Source organism: Dunckerocampus dactyliophorus, chromosome 3, assembly GCF_027744805.1.
Source record: "Dunckerocampus dactyliophorus isolate RoL2022-P2 chromosome 3, RoL_Ddac_1.1, whole genome shotgun sequence".
In the NCBI taxonomy this organism is placed as follows: Eukaryota; Metazoa; Chordata; class Actinopteri; order Syngnathiformes; family Syngnathidae; genus Dunckerocampus; species Dunckerocampus dactyliophorus.
The window spans coordinates 1000001-1018887 of NC_072821.1; the positions used below are offsets into that span (position 1 = coordinate 1000001).

Here is an 18887-nt window from a genome sequence, read left to right on the forward strand (position 1 = left end):
GGCTAAGCATCTTACAACGAGCATACGGGTCGTCGCCATGTGTCGTGTCCTACGAGACGGGCCTTCTTCCTTGCTCGCTTTTTAGAGTGTTGAGCGGCTGCCTCTGGCCCACTCAAACACGGCCACCCAACAGGAAGTGAGCGTGCTGATCTCTGGTGACCCCAGGTGACCTCCGAGGTTTGCAATACTTGAAGAATTGGTCACAGGAACATCTGCTGACCTCAGCCATTGCTGTGCTGTGGCCTCCATGTGGAATATTTATCAGTGATGTTTATGTGTGTTTGTGTGTGCGCAGACAAAGACATTCTTAGAATTCCTGCAGCTTTCCCAACAAAGCGCCTCAATGTCATCTCAAGGATATTCTGTGGGCCAACGTCTCTGTTTTCACAGACGACACCCAGCCGGCTCCTGCCGCAGGTTTTCTGTTCAGCCGGTTGCTAAAGCAGGTGATTTTCATGATCAGCATCTCCTTCGCTTTGAGGCAAGGAGCTCATCAATGAAATCACCTGCTGAAGGAACCGCTTGGAGAGAAAAGCTGCAGTGTCTCGGTCCTCCACATGTGCCCTGAAGGGGGGCCCCTTGGCTTATTTCTGTTCACTCTTTGCCATCATCATGTGACTTTCCATGTTAATAAGTCCTACACGACTTCATGTGGATGTGTGTAAGTAACAGACTTTTCATCAAGTTAGGATATTTTTTATCAGTCAGAAGCATCCATTTACGGGCTGTACCTTGTTTTTTGTAGTGAGGAATGTCAAAGTGCCCAAGACGATCTTTATATCCACAGCTTTCCATGTTTGTGTATGCAGCGCTCGGTGGAAAACGCTTAACGTTGCATGTGTAGTTGTTTTGTTGTAGTTGCTTGTCTGCAAAAAGCACTTACAGTATGTTTAAGGTGACCAAATGTCCTGTGTCCCCAGGACCTGTGCTGCTTGTACATCCTGTCCTGGTCTGTCCTTTTTTTTTAGAAAGCGATGGAAATGTCCCACTTTTCATAGGTTTCATCGGGGCATTAAATTGAGCTGCATTAGGGCACCGTGCTGCATGTGACCTAATCCCTGAGAGGTTGCCGCGTGGGAGGCTTTTTGAATCAGTGTTAAAATAAAGCCAAAGAAAAAGCTAAATTATTCACGGAGCTAATCCCCTGACTCTTGCTGAGTTGAAGTCTCGTAAAATCAGGACGTCACACGCAACAGTGGTTCAAATTCCCAAGTTCTTCCAACTTTTAGAGGGCACATTTTTCCCAAAAGTATTGGTCATATTCCAAAACCTAGCAAACATTTCACCTCAGGTGCCTGTGTCATTCTCTTGTTGGAGTTCTTTTCATGCCATTTTTTCATCCTTCTTTCTTTGGAATTTGTGTCTTAGGTTATAGATAGTGTTTTTTATCATTCATAAAGAGGAGGCGTACTTAAATGTATTGAAATCGTACGGCATCTGGGAGTAAACTTCAAGTATCATTCAAGTATCTCCTTGCCGGTCCGAGTGTCCTTGTTTTTAGTAATCAAAATATGGCGACTTTGCTTAGGACGGTGACTAAGAGCTGGGCTTGTGAACGATAAACCAATGCGACCGGATATCTGGGAGACGCTGCTGCATCGGTAGCAGCCTCCTGGATCGCTAAGAATCAGCCATAAATCCTTAAATGAACCGATTGTAGAGACATGCACCAGGTATCGCAAGACTTGCGACTGGCCGACAGTGAGTCTCTTAACGTGAGAGCCTGGGCTGCCGGCCCTGTAGCTTAGCATGACTGAAGACGAGAGTGGACGTAAATGGTAGCAGCGCACAAGCTAGTCACCGGGAGAGATGTTCAACACACCAGCTAGCATGTGAGCAGCTAACAGTAGCCTGCGTGCGCGTTAGAAAGCATCCTTTGTGTGTCGGGGGGGCGGGAAGGTGTGTGCGGAGGTTTGCTGCAGTGATGTCCGCGTGAGGACGATGGGACACAGGAGTACGAGTGTCCTCCGGCTTGTTTGGAGTGTCAACATTGAATCATGACTCAGCACTTTGCCTCACAGCACCACACCTTGTGTCACCTTGAACTTGAGCACAGATTGAAAGACGGAACAAGTCTTTATTCACGGTGAAGGTGTTTGAAGGGTTCCAGCGTGGAGCTGCTGACTCGTCCTAGAATGATTCATGGAGGAGCCTGCAGGCTGTCAGACGGCAAGGACAGCCACTGGAAACTCATTAGGCCTCGCCGCACTTTGTGCTGACTGATCCTCTCCCTGACCCACTTGTGTCCGTCTGGCTCGGCCCCCGAATGATGATTCATCATCCCGCCGCCGTGTGCTGAGCGCCATGCTGGCCCCGAGCTGGACCGCACCGGACTGATGGATTGCTCAGCCCGCAGCGGTGCAATGACACACATGCTAGCACATGCTAAAGATGTTCTTTGTCGGCGTCACGTGTTGCCCAGGTGACACCAGCGTGGCCTTCATGAGGCTAAAGGTCAAGTTTGGAAGGATTCCGAAACTCATCCAGCCCGTCTTCTCTCCTCTCCCGAGTCTTCCTCCTCTTCAAACTGAGGAGCTCATTGTTTCCATCCCCTCACTGCTTCCCTCTGTGGAAAATGCGGTGTCAGCAAATCCTCCACACACAAACTTCACTTGTGTCGACTTTACGTTGACTTGATGTTTCTTTTTCTCTTTCGTTCACCTTCCTTGTCTTTCTGCCATCGCTCCAACGTGACAGCATCACATTCTTCTCGTCTTTATCCTCATGAGAAGAATATTCCATCTCTGGACAAAAGTATTGGGACAGCTACCGGAGCTAAAAAAAAAAAAAAAAAAAAAAAGAACAAAATGTGGAGTGTGTGCAGCGAGAACATCTTCCGCTCTTGTGCGAAGCCTTTGGAGGTCGCTGCCGTTGGACCTGCAAGTCACCAAAATGTGTCCAACGTGTCGTTAGGTTCATTTTGCTGTCATTTCTTTGAAGCGGCTGAATAAGGGCGGGGCTGAACAGATGACACGACGACGTTGACTTGATTAAAGTAACAATTCATGCTTTGTCATCACTTTGTCTGCCGGTCAAAAGTTCAAATGGAGTCTGAGTAGATGTGACTAATGGCAGCTTCCCAGAACCTAAAGCCCAAGCGTATTTAAGAGTGAAATTGCATGCTGAGTATGAGAAATTCATACATGTTGGCAGGCCTGCACTAATATTGAAAGTCCTCCCTGCCTCCCACGGCCCCCAGGGGAACACGCCTCACTATTTGAGAAGTGCTGCTTTAAGGTGGTTTCCTTGCCTCTAAAACATGAAGTGTGTGTCTGTCATCTGAGCTGCTTTATTTTTAATCAAAAGCTTGTGTTGCTTGTGCTGAGATGGACTCTATAAAAGGACCGTTAGTGGAAGAAATCTCTGCCGGGGTGTAGTCGGCATGCTTACTGGACAAGAGGTGTTTTGCTTCCCCCCGCGTTCGTGTGTGCTGTTTGATGGCAAAAGAAAGGAGAATTGTGTTGAAACATGACAAGATGGCCTCCACACACGACCATGGCAACGTGCACCACAAAGCTGACAGTCGTGACTTCCTGCTCTGGGGCCTCGCCTGTAAAACCGTGCGTGGAAATCTGACTAAAAGTCTGCCATAGAAGGTCAACGCAAAGTGACTCGTGAATGTGGCATTTAAAGAGCCCTGATTGGACAAGAATCATGGTTGGTGGGAAGATGAGGAGGATGAAGACGCAGACTTTCATGGAAATGGAGGTGGAAATCCTGGGAAAAGTATCAGATGCATAGCATAGCATACCAATAAAACAAAGACTGAGTGACGGCGCGTCCGCTGCCATCTGGGTGAATGGAGCGCGTCCGATATCAAGGCACACGTTTGCATCTTTAGTAAGCGTGTTTCTACTTTTGTCCTAATTGATACCACATTTTAGATGGTTTGTGTGTTTATCGGTGCCGTACTTTGCGTGGAAAACGCCATATGCAACTTTTTGGCCCATTTCGTGCGTACGCAAGCCTTATAAGTAAGACCCCTGGTCTTGAAATTAGCACTCATCTTCTTCACGATTGGCTTTGTGTGCTCACTTGCACTGTGGAGTGGGGTGGGGTGGGGGTGGGGAGGTCCAATGTGATCTCATAACGTTTGTCAGAGCTGTGACACCTGGACCGTCAACGTGGAGCATCAGAGCACAGCTGGCGGCGTCTAAGTCTCAGCACCGACACTGGGATCAAACAGAGACGAGGCTGTAATTACTTGCACCCCCGCGCCCACCTGCGCCCTTCAACCTACCCCCAGGCGGGCCACCGGGTTGGGGGTGGCCGAGGGGTTACTGTTCATTGAGGAATTCTCAGAATACTCCTTCAGCTCCACCTGGTTCCGGAGCAGCCTTGGCTAGCCGCCATGAATGCCTCATCCTGGGGTGGACCTGGGGGCGCTCCCTCCCCCCATCATAAGACGTGTCATTGACCTTCAGCGTGACGTCTGGAATGATGGCGCGTCTCCTCACAGCATACGTCGAGGGGCTACAAGTGTGTGTAAAGGACATATAATTACAAACCGATCCCATTCTTTCATCTTCTGAGACTTGATGACTGCGTTAGCATGAATGTTATTCCTGCTCTTCCATCCTGCAGAGGAGTCCTAGTGTGCGGGGGACTTTGTTTAGGGCAGGACGGGGGTGCAGATTATAGTTGACATTCACACGTCTTCCCGGGGCGGCGTGGGCTAAATGCTAGCTCGGTGGACCGCTGGCATCTACAAGTATGCTGCTCGCCACGGCACAGCTATAATTGCCTCCAGCAGGGAAAAAAGGTCTCATCTTGACCAATGTGGGCAAGTTTTCTGCGTGCACGTTTATAAAAGGCTTTAATTTGGACCTTCAGCTTGATGTCTGGACCCGCCCATGTTTGCTGCTGAAGGCTGGAGCTGACAGCTGCTGCCTTCCTGTTCTGGCCCAAGTCGTCCCGTCACACATGGACTCACTGCCTCTTCCTAGCAGCCAGGCATGGAAACACAAACGCCAGGAAGTGGAGATGGCATCGATAGGCTTCGCATGTGACACGCTGTGGTCCATTGGCGGCACATTTACGGGCTATTGTTCATTCTCCCGATAATAAGAAACAAGTGAAAGTCAACACAAGACGTGTCGCGTATCTGGTCAAGTGCCAGCAAGGCCGACAGGTGATTCCGATGCATGCTTATCAAAATAAAGCGCAGTGAAACATTTTTATGCTATTTTTAATTGTTTTCAAACCAATTGTGGTCAATATGTGTATATGCATATCTATGCATATCTATGTAGCATGTATATCCATTCATACACTTACTGAAAATTGTTATCAATTAAAAAAAAAACAACTCAATTTTAAAGTGTGTCGGCTTTTATTTTGTAGCGGCACCCCACCACAATCAATTACGTGTAGCGAAAACCCTGCTAGCCATTTAGGTTCCTGTGTAGTCATAGTGAATAATGGCGACCGAAGCGACAATATGCTGTTAACGTGAACGCTTTTACTCCCAACACTGTCCATGACTCGCACATCTCGACATCACACTCATTGCTTCAATTGTAGCTTGTCGCAGAACACGTTTTGCTGGTCACCGTTTTCATGCCAAGGATCAAAAAATCTGATCTGATGTGATGTCTTTGCCCAAACAGAGGAAGAATACCTCAGGACTATTATTGACTGCATTACAGGAGCTCAATGGACATGATGGAGCGAACGTGCAGACACTGATGTTGATATTTGGCAAGCATTCTAGCTCGTGTGCATCCGCTCAGTAGTAGTAGCAGCAGTAGTAGTAGTAGTAGTAGTAGTAGTAGTAGTACTGCCTTGTTATCGCATAAGCAAATAGTAAAACAAACAGTAGTTGACACCCTGTTAAAAAAACAGCTGTCAACATGATCGTAGCACCTGTCAACATGTTGTCATTAGCTGGCAACGTTATTGTTGTGAAACAACTTGTGTGTGTGTGTGTGAGAGACAGACAGATGTGTGATGATGAGAGCAGAGATGATAACGACCCCCCAACAGTCAGCTGTTGTGATGTTGTGTAAGGTTCAGTCATTGAAGGGAGTGCAGTGTGTTTGTGTGGGAGATGATGGCAGTAAATGAGCCATGCAGACGAGAAGTGAATGCATCATGAAGTGACAAGCTTCCCTGCAGTGCAGTGACTTGGTACTGGAACCACTCCCAGTGGGTTTGGCCCTGAGTGCTTTGGGAAGCGTTCTGGTCCAAATGTTGTCTTAACAGTGTGTATCTGCCATCTGGACCTGGGAACCAGGCTTGGTGGGGAAAAGAAAGCTGCTATCGCTGGTCTGTTCACATTGCCTTTGGACTTTCAGTGGAGCAGCCAGCGACTCGTACTTGCTACTATCATTATTATTACCATCCAGGATGTGTCAGAGAATCGGTCAAACATTTATCCTAGTGATACTCTTCAGGTTCTGGGGCCCATTGCACGAAAGTAGGATTCTGACATCGTGGGTAAATGACCGAGCTGAGCTCAAACAACCCAAAACAAGAGCGTTGAGGCTTAATTGGGTGTGCAAAGCCCGAGCCAGGATGAGCAGACACAGATGAATCAAGCCAGGTGAAACCAATCCCGTACGCGTCTTCCTTAAATAGACCCCGCCATCGATCACGGAGGCAATGGTTCAGCATGGAAACGAGAGCCCCGTACTTTCCCCGGACGGACGCGGAAATCCTCGTGGAGGCTTACGAGTAGGTAAAAGAGCAAATCAAAAAGGCAACACCGCCAGAGTCATAAAACAAAGACAGAAAGCGTGGCAAAGTATGGCAGAGGCGGTCTGCTGAACCATCAGAATTAAAATCCAAATATGTTATATATTGTTTGTAATTATGTTCTACATTGTTTGAGTTTTGAAAGCCAACGGTAAATCCCGGAAGTGATGCCATGGGGTGCTATTGCTCAGCTACACAAACATAGCGGTGTACAAGACAGAGGATGTTTACAGTGATTATAGCGCCGATTTTAGCCATGTGTCTGTCGTTTTTGAGGCGGAAGAAACATGAAATAGAGAGCTTGCAGAACATGGACTTAAGCCTTAAGACACGGAGATGAAGATCGGTCGGCTTCACAACACAGAATGGGAAGTGTAAATTACCCTGCCCCTGCCCCCCACAGTATCTATGGCACATATTGCTGTCAAAATGTCCCGATCCGATCTTCAGGGTCCCTATAATGAAATGTACAGCCCGATATAAGTCACAAAACTTGGCTGAATTTGCTGCCTCGTGTCGTTAGTACTTTACACCAGGAGATGGCGGGCATCTCTAACTTCAATGTGAGCCACGTTTGTGGGCGCTTCTGTGCAAAGTTTAGTGTGTTTGGTCTGCGACATGCGGAGCCAGAGACCATAATATGCAAAGTTTGCAAAGCAAAGGTAGGAACACGGCAAATTTGTTCTACCATCTCGAGCGCAAACACATCGAGTTGCTGTGAGGCGTGAGACAGTCAGCGAGCGAGCACTTACCCACTCAAAAACACTACACACTTTTGCTCGTGGCCTTCCTTATGACAAGAAAAGCCAACAATGGCATGAACTGACTGATGCAGTGTCATGTTACTTAGCCACAGACATGATGCCTTTACACTCAGGGGAAAAGGACAATATTTAGCTGAAATACTATTTTGCAATTTGCAGTTGCTACTGAGCTGCATACTTGGATTGTGAATCTAGTTTAGTAAACACTAAATGCATTTGCTGCTTTGCACAGTTTACCAATAAATCAATAAATGTGCTTTACAATTGGAGACGAGTGTATTTCATGGTATGGGTTAAGGTTTGTAGCTTTTTACACAAGACTCCGCCGTCATATTGTGATACATGCTAAGGTCCATATCGCCCATCCCTGCGACAGATCCCACTTTAGTGCAAACCAATCACGGGAAGTTGAGCCAGGATAACCAAGATATTCCGGCTTAATCCCCTATCCTAGTTTTGTTCTGAGATGTGAATGTCAACACCAACATTACATCACGCTAGCAGCTAGCCACGTGCTAAAGTGAGGCGTGATGATGCCAATAGGATTCATCTGTTCCAGGGTCAAACTGTGGCTTGAGCTGAGCCGTGTAGCGGCTGAATGACTTCTGTGTATTTATATTTAGTCTTTCAACGTGCAAGGCTGTCATTAAAAGCCATTTGCGCTGTGAGGAGAACCTTCCAGTGGTTTGTCGTCATGGAAGCGGCGCGAGGTGGATGATGGTGTGTGTGAACTGGACCTCTGCCGGAGCTGAACTCTGTAAGTCTCGCAACGAAGTCCAACCAGTGTCGGATGAAGTCATCAAAGTCTGGACTCTGCTCAGCTGGACTGACGGGATCATGTTTGACTTCCGTCCAGAACTCGGCCTGCTTAGCGCAAATTGTCATCTTCTGGAGCGGTTCTGAATCGGGTTCCCAAAGATGAACAGCTGTAAAAAATAAAAAATAAAAATAAAAATAAAAAATCTTACTTATTGATTTTGAAATTCAGTGGTTCTGTTTTCCATCTGAATGATCAGAACATGTCAAACCAGCACAGTCGCCCCAGCTGGCCTGTACTTGGACCCGGCCACACCATCAATACAGAACTACAACAGTTCTGGACCTTTTAGACTCGCTGTGTGTGTGGTTCTCATGACACTAATGATGTCGTGAAGCGATACACTGAAACGTTTGTGGAACCGTGTCCAGAGAAATCAGTTTGGACAGAACTGCCTTGTTCACAAGGGAGTCCATTACAGCAGCATAATGGCGGCACCAATTACATTTACACGGCCCACTTTGATGATGGAACAGAACTGGCCACATCATTGGTGCCAGGACTTCCCAGCAACACACAAATTGGGTCATGGAGATTTGGACCGATGACAGATCCAGTTGGACTTCCAGTTTCTGCCAAAAGTGCTGTGAGGTTCTGGTGTTGGCCCAGTCTACATGAAGTCAATAAACGTGATTAATGTCAGTATGGATCGTCAGCGAGAGTTGTGAGGCGTGGGGACACAGTCGAGGCCGACAGGAAGTTGGTATGTTGATGACTTTGAGGACAATAGCGAGTGTGTGTGCATGATAAGATGTTGCGCTCTGATTGGTTCAGCTGTCGACGCTGGGAAGTGTTTGCTTTGTATTTGCCGAGCGCACCAACGTGTGACTTTCTGTCTGCCTGCTGTTGGAGAACAACGGCTGATTGGCGGCCCGGAGTGTCGTCCGCCCGTGAGCCGTGAGGGAATCGCACTAATGATGGTGAAGGTCTAATTAGGGCGGAGGCTAATGATGCCGAAGCCACGGGGGAGGGAGGCGCGCACATCCAACCAATACAGTGTCAGCTGGAGTTTCGCCGCTGGGTCCCGTCTGATCTCCTACTGGATCAGCCGCTCCACGAGTCCCGGCGCGGTCGGGCCAAGTCGTGGTAAGCAAGCAAAGCAAGGCGAAGAAGGTGACCCCTCACCTCCATGCGAGCTCGCCCCGTCCATTAAGGACAAGCTTCCTGTGTGTTTTGACTGGCAGGCCGCCGGCTCCCAGATGCTGTGGAATGCGTCTCCAAGCCGCGGAGAAGCAAAGAGTCAGTCAAGCAGCTCTTGTGATCAGATTCCGAATCGGGTACAACTTTCCATGGCTCTCAGGCCCGTCCTGTCTTATTCCCCGAACGGCCTTTCCCCCGGGATCAGACCTGTGGCCGCATTCCAGAGCCGTCCTCTCAAATTAGTCTTTGTGGGGGCGGGAGCAGCACTGATGCTCCCTTCATGGGGAGGCCACTGCACAAACGCCGCCTTCTTGACCGCGCTTGACTTCCTGCCAGCCGCTCGCTAGCAGCTGTCTCCGTGTTTACACTTTTTTTTTTTTTTTTTTTTAACCAACACTGACTTTGTCGAGACCACCCCCCACCCTCACGCTGGCTCTTATACAACACATTCCTTCAGGCTCTCGATTTGGACTTGGACAGAATAAGAGTCTTAGCGTTGGTTTAACTTCACCATCCGCTCAAACCTGCTCCCACCTCGGAATTTCAACATCGCAGCCAAAGTCACTGCTTGTCCAGTAAGACCCTTTAGTCCACTTGATTTGATTTGTTTGGATCACTTCATGTCTGAACATGTTGCGTTGACATTATGGACAGGTAGTCGTACAATCTGAGCCGATTTAGCTATGAGTGAATCAAACGCACCTCTGCTGGTTGCAGCCACGTACTTCATTCCATTTAATCAGCAAGCAAGTCGAATGAACAGAATAAGATTTTCATTGCATGGTATAACTGCTGTTTTACCATGCACATGACAATAAAACTCTCTTGAATCTCTTGAATCTTGAATCTTGAAGCAATCAATGAATCCATCACTATGGCCACCAAAGTGTGATGTCTGACCTTCACCAAGGCTAAATGCTAAATGACTCGGCCTTGGCGGGGGTGGCTGGTGTAGCTGGCCAGGCTAACGTGCTAACACGAGGTCGAAAAGGCCATGAAAGCCACATATTTTTAAATGTACTTCCGTGAGAGCCGTACAACAATGAAATGCGCGCATTCTTAAGCAAGACCAACAATTTTACAATATAAGTCTCGGAATGTATTCTTTTTGATAACATTGTTTAATAGCATTGCTATCCAATAATAAATAAAAAATTCCTTTTTACGAGGCCTGTCACAATGACAAATTTTGCTGGTATACTATATATATATTTTATTACTATATATATATATATATATATATATATATATATATATATATATATATATATATATATATTTTACTGCTATAAATTATCGACTATAATCGATAATATCAGCTTTTGAACCATTTTGTCATGAATTTTTTCATTAAGTGTCATGTCACATTTGAACCACTACTTGAACCAGTAGATGGTACTATGTGAGCTCTCAGCGTGTACTTGGCAGCCTTTCACTTGGTTGTACAGGTCAGGAATTCCTCTTTGTGACACGTGCATGTACGTTCTCCCAGGCAAGTCGTACTGTCTGTCAAACATTTCTAACATCCAACCGTATTGACAGGTTGCATTTCTTTTGCAATGTAGCGAGCGACATCGTCTGTGAGCACGGCCCATCAAAGGCCTCCTTAAGTGCTGACTGTCGGGACGAAGGCTCTGCTGCACATCCACATTGGAGCTGCGGCATTCGCTCTTAGAAACTATCACTTTTGTGCCTTCATTCATGTTAGCGTTTGCTTGGTAACTTGCTAACTGCTAACATGCCGCTAGATGCATTCAAAGGCATAACAAAGTTTTATATTTTCAACGTTATTTTTAACGCTGTGATTTCTGTCATGTTTTACTTTAAAATGCCCTAAAAAGAGCTGCAGTACACGCGGCTCTCAGCCACAGGCCAAAGGTTCCCTGTGCTAACAAACCGTCGTGTGTTGTCGTCGCAGATGCAGCAGCTGTTCTACGAGAACTACGAGCCCAACAAGAAGGGGTACATCCGAGACCTCCGCAACAGCAAGATCCACCGGGCCATCACCCTGCACCCCAACAAGAACCCGCCCTACCAGTACCGCCTGCACAGCTACATGCTCAGCCGCAAGATCGCCGACCTGCGCCACAGAACCATCCGGCTCCACCGCGAGATCGTCCAGATGGGGCGCTACGGAGCGGCCGAGCCCGGTCGAGAGGACCTCCAGCTGGGAATGCCACCCTCCTTCATGCGCTTCCACCCGCGGCAGAGAGATGACGTCCTGGAGTGGGAGTTCCTGACCGGAAGGCACCTGTTCTCTGCCTTCGATGGGCAGCAGCCCCGTCGCGGGATGGACTCGTCCCAGCGCCAAGCCCTGGACGACATCATCATGCAGGTGATGGAGATGATCAACGCCAACGCTAAAACGCGGGGGCGCGTCATCGACTTCAAGGAAATCCAGTACGGCTACCGGCGGGTGAACCCGCTGTACGGCGCCGAGTATGTCCTGGATCTGCTGCTACTCTACAAGAAGCACAAAGGAAAGACCATGACAGTCCCCGTGCGCAGACACGCCTACCTCCAGCAGACCTTCAGCCGGATCCAGTTCAGAGAGGAAGACGAGATGGACGCCGAGGCACTGGCGGGACACATCAACCAGGAGTCGGACTCGCTGTCCTTCTTGTCCAACTCCTTGAAGATGCTGGTCCCCTTCAAGCTGGCCACGTCCGGTCAGGAGCAGAAGGAAGCGGTGGACAAGAAGATTAACATCTTGGTGCCGCTGTCGGGACGCTACAGCGCCTTTGTGCGCTTCATGGCTAACTTTGAGCGCGTGTGTCTGATTCCCAAGCAGAACGTCAAGCTGCTGGTCCTGCTCTTCAGCACGGACAACACGGAACACGTCAAACAGGTGGAGCTCATGCGGGAATACCATATGAAGTACCCCCGCGCCGACATGGAGATCAAGCTCGTGGCCGGATCCTTCTCCAGGGCGCTGGCTCTGGAGCTGGGCTCGTTGCACTTCTCCAACCATTCCCTGCTCTTTTACTGCGACGTGGACGTGCTCTTCACTGCAGAATTCCTCAAGCGCTGCCGGACCAACGCGGCCCCGGGGGAGCGCGCCTACTTCCCCGTCATCTTCAGCCAGTACGACCCCAAAGTGGTCTACGCCGGGAAGGTGCCCGGCAACAACCACTACGTCTTCACCTCCAAGACGGGCCTGTGGAGGAACTACGGCTTTGGCATCGTCTGCGTCCACAAGGGAGACCTGGTCCAGGTGGGGGGCTTCGACACCTCCATCCAGGGCTGGGGGCTGGAGGACGTAGATCTCTTCAACAAGTTCGTGCAGTCGGGTGTGGCGTTGTTCCGCAGCACGGACACGGGCATCGTGCATGTGCACCACGCGGTCACCTGCGACCCTAACCTGGAGGCCAAGCAGTACAAGATGTGTCTGGGATCCAAGGCATCCTCGCACGGGTCCACGCAGCAGCTTGCTGAGCTCTGGTTGGACAAGAACGACCACACGCTCCGCAGGCTAGCCGCCAACAACGGCTCGCTTAGGACAGCCTGAGGGGGACGCTCTCCCATCCCCGTCCCCCCACCGCTGGCCACGCCCGCAAATAATTTATTTTCTGCGTAGAAACTCTTTTTTTATGAAAACAAAGACGCTTTTATTGACAGGTGGCGTGTCCAGCCTCAGGAGGCGGGGCCATCGTTGTGTACCTCAGTGCACCTCGGACACTTGTGAATGTTTACATTTCCGCACACACACACACACACAGTTTCTTCTTGTGTGAACAACTGCTGGATTTGACGTCTAATTTATTGTTTTTGTTTTGTGCAAAGATTGTAACTTCCTGTCACCAAAGACTCTAGTTTGTGTGTGCGTGCGTGCGTGCGTGAGACAGAGTGAACAGTGAAGAATGTTCTTGTTAAAAACAAAGTGTTGTCCAGGGGTGGTGAAGCCAAGCGAGCATCCATCCTGACAGGTACTGATATTCCCTGCTGGTCCAGTCTTCCTCAAGTCAAGCAGGAACTTTTTGTGAAAACATGAAGATGGACTGAGGTCTTTTTTTATTATCTTTTTTTTATTGTTTTTAATTTGTCTTTCAACTTTGTCCAAGTGGGAAGTTTTTCTATTTAAAAAATAAAATGGGGGGGAAGTTTTATATTTTTGCTGCTTGACTTTTTTTTTCCTCCCTCCTTTCTTCATCATTCCAGTTAATGTTAGACAAAAAACATGTTTACGTTCATTGTGATGAAAGGAAGTCACCTTGCAGGTCTGGAAATGAAATATTAGTAAGATATGTTCAAATGATTAAGCGCTCATTATTAGCCATCCCTCGCCACATCGCCGTTTTTCAAAAATGAAAGAATATATGATGGCAGTGCAGGTTGGCTGTGGCCTCTGATGAGGATTATGAGTATTGACAGACAAGTCATATGTAGCGTTGCTGTTGGGCTCCATTAGGGAGTGTCCCTGGGGACGTACTTAAACATGCATTTTTTCATCGGATATCGGGTGTATTTTCATCCCTAAACATGTTCGTAGGTAGATTACTTTAATTTTATCAATGGGATTTCAAATTAAAGATCAGGTCATGCTTTTTAATTCAAAATTTTACATATTTGTAACATTCTTACTTGAGGCAGCGGCTGTCAGTGTGTCCTGCGTCCCTGCAGAGTTGCCGTAGCCTGCGCAGAAGAGTTGCGCAATGTGGTGTAAACAAAGAATGAGTGAACAGGTGACTTTGTCTACAGGGCTCTCATAATGGTAAAAACCTTATTTTGAAAGTCAAATAGGTTTTCTATGCTCCAACGAAAAGATTGAATTTACAAATATCGAATCCTACTTCAGTTTCACTTATCGCGGTCGGCCGATTAATTGAACCAATTGCCCGCAATAAAGGACGTATGACTTCACAAACCCACAAGCGTGACGACATAAATTGAAAAGGTCAGATTGTTCCTTTATATTTTAGACAAAGACGTCACGTGACGTTTGTGTGGTCCGTGTGAAGGAGTGGGAGGTCCTGGTTCCCATGGTCACAAAGCCCCCACTCAAACACGTTCCCCCATTGCCGTTTGTTTGGTAATTGCGCCGTGCACGAGTGTGAAGTTTGTGGTTTTAAAGATACGAAAGTTCATTTCACTAATGAAGAACGTTTGCGCTCACACACACATTACACGCTGATGTGTAATGTGGAGACAAATCTTGAACTGAACTTTACTTTCTTCAAGTATCTGCTCACAATTGTTAGCTACACAAAAAGCAGAAGCACCTGATGTGTTTATTTTGCTGTTAAGTCCTGATTACATTTCCATTTCACGTCAGAGCGTTGCGATGAAACATCTGTCAATGTTTTGGTACACAGATTAAAAAAAAAAAAAAAAACAGACGTTGACGTTCATCAGCTGCACTCGCTGGTTAGCAACCGTTTACGAGAGCGGCGTCATTGCAAGCTTCCGCTGCCCGCCAGGACCCGGATGACAAGACGGGACATGTTAGCGTCTGCGTGCCGGACGCTAACATAGAAGAGGCGCGTGTCCGAGTCCAGGAGGCTGCGAGCTTCTGTCAGCTGGTGTGTGCATGGCGGGATGTCAGAGGGCAAAGGTCAGACAGACCGACCGCCGTCTCTGACGTTCTTTAACCTCATCCGCCTGACGACGGCCCCCGCCTGCCGGGTCTCCAGGAGCAGGAGCCCCCTCCCTCACCGCTCAGGGGGTTGTAGTCTGGAATAGAAAAGGTTCTTTTATTATTTCCATGCGTAAACACAGAATGATGTTCCTTTTCAATGTGGTCCTAATTTCCCAAGAAAAGACGTCATCTCGAGGCTCCTTCGTCTTACCAGAGCTGCGAAGTGACTTCCTGTCCGTCTTTGGTTTGACGAACGTGCTGGACGAGGCGCCGTCGTCGCTGCTCTGTGGAGACACGAGAGTCGTTACGGCGCAGGAATACGCCGCGTACGGCTCATGCTGGACTCAACGCGGGACCGTCACGACCATTATTAAGGATAAAGACGGACAGTTGTCCCTCGTCTATCACTGTTTAATCGGTTCCAGACCCGAGCGCAATAAATGAATTTCTGTGACACAGGATTCAGTGTTGACAAATGCAATATTGTAGTTAGCAAACTGTTTTTAACATTATTAGAGCCTTGTAGACACAAAATAACACCCCTATAGTCACCATTACTCTCCTATTATTCATTGTTTAAACCGGTTTGTACAAATATCATGTAGGGCTGGGCGATACGTCGATATTTCTAAAATATCCATGTTACTTTCCAGCACGATATCAAAACAAGCATATCGTTCCAATCGATATAGACTGGATTTGATGTGGTCTCATGTTTCAAGACCGTATTTTCCGCTGCATTTTTAGTCGTCGTGGGGGACGTGAGCTCTCTCCCCCCAACGAGATGGGAGCCCTAACGGCGCTAACGTGGCTGCAGTGGGGCTACCGTGAGTGCAGCCTGACTAAGATTGAAGATTATGTTTCACTTTTTCTCTGTTTCTTTCCAAAACAGAATGGACTATTTTATTTCAGCAGCTATTTTTCTGTAAGATTTTTTTAAATTTATGCAAACAACTTTGCACGGATTTTTGGCTTTGACTCACTTTCTGGGAAAAAATATCGGGACATATGTCGTATATCGATATTCAGCCTAAATATATCAGGATCTGAGTTTTGGTCCATATCGCCCGGCCCTGCTATTATGCGACAAGGACTCTAGACGGCCGCTAGCTAGTGAGCTAACCAGTTAACCTCAAATGTATTTCTCCTTAACTTAAAAAGGGGTTTCAAACCGAGTGGGGAAGAACGAGAAAGAAGCCACAATCTCACCACTTCCACACTAAATGGGAGGAGAACCTTTTTTTTCCACTCCGCATCCATGGCTGGCTGCATGGAGTGCAAGGTAGGGTCATGGAATACGGACGGATCAATCATCCATGTAACATTACTGCTGCCTAGTGGCCAGAATGTAACACATCGGGAAGCAGTGGCTAAAGTCCAATACTCGTGTCTCAAGTCCAATACTCGTGTCTCAAGTCCAATACTCGTGTCTCAAGTCCAATACTCATGTCATTTTTAAAACCTTTGGCCATGACTGTGGTGGTCTTAAGCTTGTGCTCGGATTTTTTATGGTTCCATTTCATTCTTGTATTTAGCGTTTACACACTTGACCTAACGAACCGTACTAGCATTCAAACCGACTAGAGTCGGTGTTCACCGGACCAAAAGTGACACGTGTCACGTGCTGGTTAACCTGACATTCCTAGACCACCACAATGTATCCATCCCGCTGTCATCAGCTTATTGCATCCAAAATGTTGACAAGAGTCCAACTCCAGTGATGGTGCTTCCCCTAGTGGACAACCTGGTGCATTACACTTTGATTGAGAACAAACACGGCCATGTTCCAAATGAAGCCAGATGCTGGACGCGTGTGACCTGAGGATATGCCGGCTTTGTTGGACAGAGGACCGACAGCTGCATGAACGTGTGATGCTAACAACATTCCAACATTGGAGAAGATGATCAAGTTGACCTGCGAGTGTTTGCTAGCTCCTTTGTAGCTCTTGCCCAGCTTCATGCTCTCCCAGATCTCAATCTTCTGCTTCCTCTTCTCCTCCTCTTGCTGCGTGCACACACACACACACACACACACACACACACACACACACACACACAGTCCAAGGTCATGTCTGTGAAGCAACATGGCGTGTGTGTGTGTGTGTGTGTTTTACCTGCTTCTGCTTCTCTCTGAAGAGTGCTGCTTTGGCATCCTGCTCCTCCTGCATCCTCCTGCGAGACGCCTCCATGGCCTCCTGGCGTCTCACCACCGCGTCTGCGTCTTTGACAAGTCAACAAGAGCTCGTGAGTGGGGTTGAGCGTCGAGCCCAGAGCATCGACGGGAACCGGGACAAACGTTCCAATTCTCCCAGGGTCGTTCAAGTGTTTTTTTTTTTTATTTCTGCAACACTGCGACGTCACGCAAAGCAGGGTGCAGCACTAACACGATTCGTGTTCACATATTCACGGCGAGCAATCGGAATCAGGGAAGTCAAACAAGACATGGCGTCTGTCTCATGCCGATGTACGCCAGGGTTTCAGGATGCTAGCTGATGTGGATGTCCAATGTCAATAAAAGGACAGGCTCTGTTAGCAACAGTCAAGGGACCTTCTCAACTCACACAGCACACTTCCGGCCTTCAAAATAAGAGCACTGCGGGCTATATCCTGATTATTTGTTAACAAAAAGGGTGTGTCATTAAAAAAAGAGCTTACATCTGGAAACAAGGTGTAGTACCTTTCTAAAGTAAACATCATTTGTGGAAGTGTACTCCCGTAAAAAGAAATGCTTTGGTTTTTCTCCACTGGTTGAAAATCGCCCAGTAAAGTTCATATCGTTAAACAATTCATGGAGAACTTCAGACATTACATCCAAAAAAAACAACTCTGGTTGGCGCCCTCATTTAAACATGTGACCTTTTATGACCCAGCCTTTTAAAAGCACAATTCTTCAAATTCAAACAATGCCCAACCGTACTCATGAGTGGCGTGCGCGCGTGACGAGGGAGTCACCTTGCATGTGCGACGACTCGACGCCTTGGAGGCTCTGACGGGACCTCTTCTTGCTCCGGTAGTGGACCAGCAGGTAGACCGCCACCAGGGCCGCCAGCAGGTACCATCCATACGCAGACAGCAGCTCTGCAGCTAGTTGGTTAACGATAAGTCGTCAACAAATATCAGTACTTACACAAATAAGACTTTGTAAACAAACCAATTACTTTTCATATCCATTCACGGTGGACGGGGTGACGGCTGCACACTATTGCTTTGGACGGAGCTAGCTTGTTAGCACGCTGTGACACAGCTTGAAAAGCCAGACACGGCGATACGATGACATAGGAAACACTAGTAGTTGACTTAATTCGTCGGGTTAATGTAGTAATTGTGTTAATTGGTTGGTTTGTGTGAGGAAGGAATCGTTACCCATCACGCCAACAGAAGTCAGATCCTGGTTCTTGAGGGGCGTTCTGTCCACCTCCACCACCACGTCGCCTTCATCCACATCTGTTATCTCCACGTCGTCCATTGCACGACATATGACGGACTGTCGCCGTCAGTGAAGACTGCAAACACAAAGACACTTAAAATTGTTGTGGTGACTCAGCAACTTGACGCTCCAACGTTTGTTTGCGTCGACTTGTCTTCCGCTTCTTGTTCTTCTTCTTCTCTTCTGTTAGCCTCCGACCCAGCTCGTGTTCGCTTAAGGGTTGTTCTACTGTCATCTAGCGGGAGAGTTTGCTACTACATCCCATCCGACCAGTTCTGTGAAGCTCACTGTCACAATTATTCACGAGTGACCCCTCTTTTAAAATTAAATAATAAGCAAAATCATAAAAGTTGTTAAATGAACCACCCTCTGATACTGACTAGCACTGTTATAAATTGCCCCAATACAGCAGGGGGCGTTACAGCACAGTAACTTTAATGGTGGCCGCCAGTGAACAGGATGTATAAA

The 18887-nt window shown here is 47.7% G+C and overlaps 2 protein-coding genes across 2 annotated transcripts in view; one reads left to right on the forward strand and one right to left on the reverse strand.

Moving 5' to 3' along the window:
- The window catches only part of chsy1 (chondroitin sulfate synthase 1), a 27301-nt gene extending 12181 nt beyond the window's left edge, over positions 1 to 15120 (forward strand). Inside the window, exon 3 of the mRNA XM_054769590.1 lies at positions 11336 to 15120. Coding sequence (XP_054625565.1) covers positions 11336 to 12925 — 1590 coding nt within the window. The 3' untranslated portion in view covers positions 12926 to 15120. The remainder of the gene's footprint in view (positions 1 to 11335) is intronic.
- On the reverse strand, positions 14628 to 18625 carry selenos (selenoprotein S). The gene is made up of 6 exons (XM_054769600.1): positions 18356 to 18625; positions 17945 to 18076; positions 17107 to 17213; positions 16908 to 16997; positions 15204 to 15276; positions 14628 to 15087 (listed from the first exon to the last, which is right to left on the reverse strand). The coding sequence occupies exons 1-6, from the start codon at positions 18456 to 18458 to the stop codon at positions 15008 to 15010; spliced, it is 585 nt and encodes a 194-aa protein (XP_054625575.1). The 5' UTR covers positions 18459 to 18625; the 3' UTR covers positions 14628 to 15007.
- Positions 18626 to 18887: the final 262 nt, after the last annotated feature.